The following is an 8,738-nucleotide window of genomic DNA, read 5'->3' on the forward strand; positions in this document are numbered from 1 at the left end:
TCTAACAACTTCCTTGAAACTATCTGGCTCATCATCTTTGATATTCAGTGCATATTCCACTAAATCCACCTGACCATAGTGTTTCACCGGCTTCTCATGCCCATACTTGTGCACTTCTTTAACTTGTCTTTTTTTTTTTCCAAATAAGCTAGGGTTAGGCAGACCCCACCTGCATTAAATTAACTTTTCCTTACATATATCTTACCACTCGCATCCTTTTTTACAATTTCCTGCACAGGAAAATCTAATGGATGTGCAAAGTGAACCGTAGAAAATTCACCATTTCCATGCAAACTAGCAAAATAATCCGCTACCCTATTCACTTCACGAAAAACATGAGTAAAGGTTATGAATCTGAATCCATGTTTCTTCCTTTCAATATAAATTTTGCCATCACATCTCGACAAAGATTACCAAGGTGGTTTCTCTAATTTATTTATCGCTTTGATGTCTCTTAAGGAGTCTGATTCAATTTCAACTTCTAAAAAGCCTTCTGCCAAACATCTCTCTATACATACCTCTATCGCTTTCAGTTCTTGGAATAAAACTGACGCAAGTCCTCCACTCCCACAAAACGCAGCCAATACCTTTCTTTCATTATTTCTAATGACACCACCATGACCTGGACCATTGTCATCTAAAGCACCATCTGTGTTAGCTTTCAACCTATTACCCAAGGGAGGAATCCATGAACAATTTGTATGTACCTGCTGTTTGAAATGAGTAGTAATACCTAGTCTGACAAACAGACGTCTTCCACTTGCACTGTCACTAATTTCCGGTCTAGTTACTTGAAGATAATTCCTCACATCACGCACCAGCTTATTAAAGACCACCTCAGATGGTTTAGCATTGTGCTGAAATCGTCTTACATTGCGTTCTTTCCAAATACTATCCACCGAAGCACAAATGAATACCTTCAATATCTCTCCCACATCTGAGTTTTTACAGCTTTGGATAATAGAGAACCATTCTTTGTTCGTGACCGCTCACATCAGTGAAGATACCAAGGAGCTGTTTTACTCTATCAAATAGATCCCTTGAATAGGGACATTCAAAGAAAAGATGAGCTGAGTATTCTCTGCTGCTTTCGCATAGACAACATGAAGATTGGTGCAGATTTTTTTTTTTTTTTTTTTTGAACTAACCTGTCTTGAGTCGGCATACTATTTGAGAATAGCTGCCATGTTGTAAATGAGTGTCGCGGCAGAACTAACCTTCCCCATACCAAACCGTACCAGGATTTCTTCTCCCTTTTCCTCGACAATGCTTGCTCTTGGAGTTGAACCTACCACTCTGATGAGGAGTCCATACAATGAAATCACTGTCTAGATGAGAGTTAATTTGCACCTCCAAAATGTCCTTCTTCAAATCTGCATCTTGCATTCCTAGTACTTCTTCATTCCATCTGCCATCAGTAATAAGCACCTCTATTTGTAGCATTCAAATTGAAAATCCCAAAAGCTGCTCGCTCTGGGCCGCAGAACCTCAATCAAAGGAGAACGTGCACACCATATATCATGCCATAATAGAGTGTCTGCCCCATTTGCTATTTCATATCTGATAAATCTTTTAGCCTCCTTTCTAGACGCCAAAATACTTCTCCAATTCCATGAGCAGTCTTTTGGTATACTCATGGTCCAGAAGAATTTTTCTTTGATGTGCTGCTTCCATGTCCAGTTAACCCATATCGTATCTTCTCTTGTGACCAATTTAAAAATCAGTCCACAAAAGGCACCAGTATTCCACCGTTGTAAATTCATTACCCCCAGTCCTCCCTCCTCTTTCGAAAGACAAACAGTACTCCAACTAGCTTGATGGTGCCCTTTCTTTACTGTAGATCCAGTCCACAAGAATTGTGCACAAATCTGTTGCACATGTTCAAGAACTGTGGAAGGTAAAATGAAGGTTCTGGACCAGTAAGTATGAAAAGCAATAAGGACAGAATTTATGACTTGAAGTCTTCCTGCATGAGACAGCAATTTTGATTTCCAATTCGAAATCTTGCTAGTAACCTTCTCTATTAATGGTTGACATTCCCTTATTCCCAGTCTTGCCGAAATGAGTGGAAGCCCAAGATATCTCACTGGAGGTTTAATCAAGTCAATCCCCATAATCTCAGCTAAAGCTTTAGCATCCTACTAATTAAGACCTCCAGCTAACAAAGAAGTCTTATGATTATTAATCCTTAGCCCAGTTGCCTCTCCAAAACCTTGTAGACAATCTTTAATAGCTTGAACTGAAGCACTATCGCCTTTACAGAACATTAACACATCATCAACAAATGCTAAGTGTGTCAATCTCACCTTGCTGCATTTGGAATGGAGCATAATGTTTTTGTTATTGATGCTCTGCATGAGAAGCCCACTGAGAATTTCCATTATCATCACAAACAGATACGGTGATAGAGGATCACCTTGGCGAATGCCTTTTTTGCCCGCAAAAAAACCTTCAGAGCACCATTGATGAGAATCGAGTACGATGGAGTAGAAATGCACATCTCAATCCATTTATACATAGCTTCAGGGAATTTAAACACTCTGATCATGGCTAAGATAGATTCCCAGCTCACCGTGTCATAAGCTTTCCTTATGTCAAGCTTTATCGAACATCTGGGGCTACCATACTTCCTGTCATAACCTCTGAGGAGCTCATGAGACAAAAGAATATTATCCTGTATTGATCTGTCAGGAATGAAAGCCGACTGATTAGCATGAATAATATCATTGATGACAACCTTGATCCTATTTGCTATGATTTTAGATATGCACTTATACACCGTGGTTCAGCCTTAATAGGGACGAAAATCTTCAACCTTAGAGGGATTGTTAACCTTAGGAATGAGGCAAATGAATGTGGAATTAACCCCTCTAGGAAATTTGAAGAATTTAAAGGCATTAAGTATAGCATTAGTAAAGTCATGCCCAACAGTAGACCAACATCTCCTGAAGAAATACGGAGTGAAACCATCAGGACCCGGAGCTGCATTCTCATTCATGCCAAACAGCGCTTCCTTAACTTCTTCAGTCGATATCTCCATTTCCATCTGTGCTTGCATGGCAGGTGATAGAAAGGATTTGACTTTTAAGCAGTTGAAGAAATCCTCTCCACTTATCTCTACTGCTTCAGTTCCCAGAATCTCACTATAATACTCAACAAAAGCTTTAATTACATCAGCTTGTCCTGTAACAGTACCTCCATTCGCATTCTGAAGACACCATATACCACTCTTTGCCTTCTTTTCCTCAAGAGCTTTGAAGAAAAATGTTGTACACTTATCTCCCTCTCTTGTCCAAGTTTCATCCTGTTTGGATTTAATCTCCGCAGCCTCCATTCTAGCTAGCTCGCTATATTTCTCTAGAGCAATTTTTTCATTTTGCCCTAAGAACTTGTCCCATGGTTTAGCTTGCAGCTGTCTTTGCACATCATATAGAAATTCCCTTGCCTGCTCAACTCTAGTATGGAGATTAGCAAATTTATTTCTAGCCCATGGTTTGATCCTGACCTTCAACAGTTTGAGTTTTTGCATCAGAATATACATGGGATTGGAGTACAACTGAGTTGCCCATACTTCAGCCAGCATGTTCTTGAACTCCTAATGCTCCACCCAGTAACTCTTGAATCTAAACGGTAACCCTTTACTTTCATAATCATACCAGAAAAGAAGAATTGGAGAATGGTCTGAGATACCATGAGGTAAGAATTCCACCATCGAAGTAGGGATAAGTAACATTCCATAAGCTGTTCACCAAGCATCTATCAATCTTAGTCATTATCCTGCCGTTTCCTACCACTTTGTTGTTCCACGTGTAGAAAAACCCATTAAAGCTCAAGTCAGATAATCCTGATCTTTGTATACATTCTACAAACTCCATAACTTCTCGAGGATGCATCGGACTTCCTCCCACCCTTTCTTCAGCCTTACTTATGTTATTGAAGTCACCAACAACAGACCAAGGACCAGTAACTGTTGTTTGGATAGTGTTAATATCCCTCCATAGATTAAGTCTAAGAGCTTTAGAATTTCTTGCATACACCACAGTAATAAGGAATACTTCATTAGTCAGCTTGAACAACACCTGGCAATGAATAAACTGGTCAGATTCCTGTAGTTTCACAATCTCTATCTTGTATGAATCCCAACACACCGTGATTCGCCTTGCGGATCCTTATTGTAATTATTTATGTGCTCCCCAACGCTGACAACAAACAAATTCTGAATAAGATCATATTTCTCCTGCCTTACCTTTGTTTCAAGTAAACAAAACACACTCAACTTCTTGTTTACCCTAACATTATTAATCTCCCTCGCCTTCTCAATATCATTGGTACCTCTAACATTCCAAAAGCACATGGATGTAATCATCTATGGTTTTTGTTCTTGGAGCCCTTAGGTCTGCCCCTACCCTTCTTTCCTTTGCTCTGAGGCTTTGGTGTAGTTACATGGCTACTGTTCTCACCGCATTCTCTACCTGACCTTGTCTTCACTCCACTGGCTGGTGCAACATCTGGCGTGCCTTGTGTCATATCACAGCAAGGTTCTAAGATTTGGTCATGAAAGTAAACCATGTCAGATTAAGCTTCAGGCTCCTCAATGCCTAGAGTTTCCTCATTCTCATTTATATCAGTCAGTAATTGGAATCTACTTGCTTCCAAGTTAAAAGCCCTGTGCAATTCCTCCTCCATTAAATCCAAGATGGTTGGATTCCATACATTTTCAGGACTTATAAGCGACTGCTCAACTGACTCATTTCCATGTTCAGGATTCACTCTAGTTTCCTGCCTTTCAACAATGCTCGTACTCCCACTACTCTGCAAACCAATTCCATGGACCTGGCTTTCTACTACTATGCCATTTTGATATATCAACCTAGCCGTTTCTACTGTCTCTAACCTACCAGGGTTGGCTTGATCTGGATTTCGACATTGCTGTTGCATCATATCAGTGTTTCCATTGCTTGTAGACGCTTCTGGGTTAACCTGTCTCCATTCTGCAGCTTGATTGTTTCTCTTAAGTCTCTTTTTATGACTTTTATACAACTTTCTCCTGTTGCCTTGAGGTTCTTGTACTTCAGTTGTAGCTTGTTCCTTGCCTTTATTTGAACCTTGTGTTGTCTAATGAATCCCCTGGGTTGATTCATTGTTACTCCCATATCTCACTCGTCTACACTCTGCCACTAGATGACCCACAATGTTACAATGATTACAAAACTTGGGTATAGTTCCAAATTGAATATTCTGCCAAAATTCCACACCTAGTTCTGGACCTTCCACAAATATTTGATCAGGAATAGGATTTGATAAATCAATTTCAACCAATACACTAGCATAATACCCATTTGTACGTTCCAATGAGTTCATATCCACTCTTATGGGACGACCTAGGCCTCTGCCCAAGCTTATCAGAATGTCAACTTCCCAATATTCAAAAGGGAGTCCAGGGAACTTGACCCACATATTACCAGTAGTTTGTCTGTAGGAATCAATATTAAAGTTAGGAGACCATCTGAAGAATCTAAGCAATTGTCCCTGAATATACCATGGACCTCCAAATAAAACTTTGTTAAAGTCTGCTTCATTTTCAAACCTGAAAACAACAAAACCTTTACCCAAAGGTGAAAGCTTTACATTCCCTGTTAATTCCCACTCACTGCTAACTACCAATCTAATGGAGCTAAGATTCAAAGACGTATCATCCATTCGAGCTATCAAAGCAAATTTACACGCCTCAATACCCCTCTCCACAGCTTCACGAGAGATCTTAATCGCCGGTTTGTCTTCCTTTCTATACGGCATGGGTAGCGAAGTTACATCAATAGACTGTTTCAACCTACCTTTCGCAATGTCTGCATAAGATACCTTTGATGAAGGTGTTATTTCGCAGTGAGTGCTATCTCCTTGCTTTGAGACTTCCACCCCACTTCTTTCAGGAAAACTTTGGTGTCTACCAGCTCCAAACCCAAGAGGAACTGAAACCATGATGCTACAAACTACTACCCTGGTGATGCAAGTAGAAACCTCTATCTTCAAAAGCCCGCTCAAACCAAAAAAGACTCCACTTTTAAATCCACTACCGAACTCCACTTTTAAATTAACTTGTCTCTTTAGCCTAGGGTCAGCCACTACAAATTGCAGATGCTCTTGCTTTTCTTCCTGTTGCTGTGTGGTTCCATAATTTGGTACCTCATCATGAACCAACCAGTCATCTGCTGTATCAGACAACTCAAGCTCAATAGCTTGAACTTTTATAGACTCACCATTCTGCCCAGCTCTTTCTGGCTTACTGAAAGATAACACAAAATTCTCATAAAAAATAACATCTCTGTTGACAAGGAACTTGTGGTCTTCTAGACACCATAATCTGTATCCCTTTACCCCATTTGCGAAGCCTAAGAATATGACTTTATTAGCTCTAGGATCTAGCTTGCTCTCCCTCACATGGTAGTAAGCAGTCGATCCAAACACTCACAAAATACTATAATCAGCTGGGTTATTTGACCACACCTCATAAGGTGTCTTGCAATCTATAGCTGGAACTGGTGACCTATTATACATGTAACATGCCATGGACGCTGCATTTGCCTAATACTCTTTGCCTAGACTGACATTAGACAACAAATATCTCGCTCTTTCAAGCAAGGTTCTATTTATCCTCTCTGGCATTCCATTCTGCTGAGGCGTACCCCTGACTATCCAGTGTCTGGCAATTCTCTATTGCGCACAAAACTTTTGGAAAGGCACATAGGTATACTCAGTACCAATTTCAGACCTTAGTGTCTTGACCTTCCTATCTGTGCTATTCTCAACCCTTGCCTTCCACTTCTTAAATGTCTCAAACACTTCATCTTTCGTTTTCATCATATACACCCACACATAACAAGTATGATCATCAATGAATGAGACATAATAGCGGTTACCTCCTTTAGAAGCCACTCTAAAGGGTCCCCAAACATCCGTATGCACATAGTCAAGGATGCATGTTGTCGTGTGCTTGCTTGACTTGAACTTGACTCTGCACTGCTTCCCATAAATGCAATGCTCACAGAACCCCATACTTGGCTTCTTCAAGTCCTTCAAGAACCCTCGCTTACACAACTCAGACAAACCCTTTTCACTCATATGCCCTAGTCGCACATGCCATATCTTAGTGCACTAAGAATCATCACTACATGCAACTACTGCTACATCGTCTATCACCGTACTACCTATCAAAGTATACAAGGTTCTATGTCTTTGACCCTTCATAACCACTAAAGAGCCACTAACAATCTTTAGGACTCCACCTTCCCCCACAAACTTGTGGCCTTTGGAATCCAAGGTACCAAGAGAAATAAGGTTTTTCTTTAACTCAGGAACATGTCTCACATCGGTTAAAGTCTTCACTACACCATCATGTATCTTGACCCGTATAATTCTAATTCCTACCGTCTTACAAGCAACGTCATTACCCATCAAAACGGAACTACCATCAATGCTTTCATAAGAAGTAAACCACTTTCTATTTGGGCACATATGGTAGGAACATCCGAAATCAAGAATCCACCTTTCGGCCATATAGTCTTGTGTGGACACACACAGCCTCAACTCGTCCCCTTCAGAGCCTGAAGCATAACTTGCCTTAAATTTTGCCTTACCTTTCTTCTTACCATCTCTCTTGTTCTCTTTCTTCGGGTGAGGATAATTACTTGCTTAATGTCCCTTTTCATCACAATTGTAGTACTTCACATGTGTCAAAGGCTTCTTTGACTTGGACCTAGACTTCTCATTGCTTGTAGAAGCCTTTTCATACAACCTTCCTCTTGTCACTAGCCCCTATCCTGCATCAATGTTATTCTCTACACGTGTCTTCTTCACTAACTCATAAGAAAGAAGTGTACTCTAAACTTCGTCAAGATCAACATCTTCTTTGTTCATAAATGTAGTCATTAGATGCTTATAGATTTCTAGCAAAGAGAATATTAAATATGTCGTTTGATCCTCATCATCCATCTTCATGCCAACATTCAAATAATCCTCTAGGCATCGACGGAACTCACTAACGTGCTCTTGCATACCATCATGTACCGATAAAAACGCTTCTTAAGGTATATCTTGTTCGTCATGTTCTTGGTCATATACATAGACTCTAGCTTTAGCCAAATATCGGCAGCGGTATTTTCTCTCATCACACTATACATTACCTCATTAGCAAGACACAACCGAATTGATGAACAAGATTGCAGATCGAACTCTTTCCAATCATCATCACTCATACTCGCTACCTTTGCTTGTTTCCCCTTTAAGGCCTTATACAAACCTTGTTGGATGAGGATGTCCCTTACTTGGATTCTCTAAATCCCAAAGTTATTATTCCCATTAAACTTTTCTACTTTAAACTTAGCATTTGACATCTTGGGAGTCATTTTTCAAGTTACACACAATAGCCCAAAAAAACAATTTCACTTCGGAATTTTATCGAATACTTTGTCTACACAAATTTCGAGCACTATGGTTTCTTCATAAAAACTCAAAATCCTAGGTCGTATACCTCGCTCCGATACCAATTGTTGTGAATTAGACAATGCGCAAACAACGTTATCCACAACAAATAGATCAATTCTACACAATGATCGATCTTTCTCACTAAACAAGACTTCAACACCCTCCAAGTAATATCCCAACACTTCTCAATATCAAATAACAAGCATATAAAGTAAAATTATTAATGTAAAGGAGAACAAACCACAAGACAAAGATAT

General features: G+C 39.8%; 2 protein-coding genes across 2 annotated transcripts; both read right to left on the minus strand.

Moving 5' to 3' along the window:
- Window positions 1-410: 410 nt before the first annotated feature.
- LOC147486174 (uncharacterized) lies at window positions 411-4,569 on the minus strand. The gene is made up of 9 exons (XM_086573668.1): window positions 4,478-4,569; window positions 4,247-4,334; window positions 3,657-4,079; window positions 2,834-3,505; window positions 2,450-2,704; window positions 2,153-2,351; window positions 1,750-1,966; window positions 1,218-1,408; window positions 411-937 (listed from the first exon to the last, which is right to left on the minus strand). The coding sequence occupies exons 1-9, from the start codon at window positions 4,567-4,569 to the stop codon at window positions 411-413; spliced, it is 2,664 nt and encodes an 887-aa protein (XP_086429794.1).
- A 546-nt stretch (window positions 4,570-5,115) lies between these two features.
- LOC147486175 (uncharacterized) lies at window positions 5,116-5,979 on the minus strand. The gene has a single exon (XM_086573669.1). It carries the CDS (start codon window positions 5,977-5,979, stop codon window positions 5,116-5,118), a length of 864 nt encoding a protein of 287 aa, XP_086429795.1.
- Between the last annotated feature and the right edge of the window lie 2,759 nt (window positions 5,980-8,738).

The sequence above is a fragment of the Coptis chinensis genome, chromosome 7 (assembly GCF_015680905.1).
Source record: "Coptis chinensis isolate HL-2020 chromosome 7, ASM1568090v1, whole genome shotgun sequence".
Lineage (NCBI taxonomy): Eukaryota > Viridiplantae > Streptophyta > Magnoliopsida > Ranunculales > Ranunculaceae > Coptis > Coptis chinensis.

Bases quoted from the DNA above. Each gene is read 5' to 3' on its own strand.
- LOC147486174 (XM_086573668.1), bottom strand. From the start codon at position 4,569: ATGGTTTACTTTCATGACCAAATCTTAGAACCTTGCTGTGATATGACA. The intron at 4,335-4,477 runs GTCAGGTAGAGA...TTGGAATGTTAG, and splicing joins GCCAGTGGAGTGAAGACAAG to AGGTACCAATGATATTGAGA. The intron at 1,967-2,152 runs GTCTTAATTAGT...TGTCTCATGCAG, and splicing joins GACTTCTTTGTTAGCTGGAG to GAAGACTTCAAGTCATAAAT.
- LOC147486175 (XM_086573669.1), bottom strand. From the start codon at position 5,979: ATGGTTTCAGTTCCTCTTGGGTTTGGAGCTGGTAGACACCAAAGTTTT.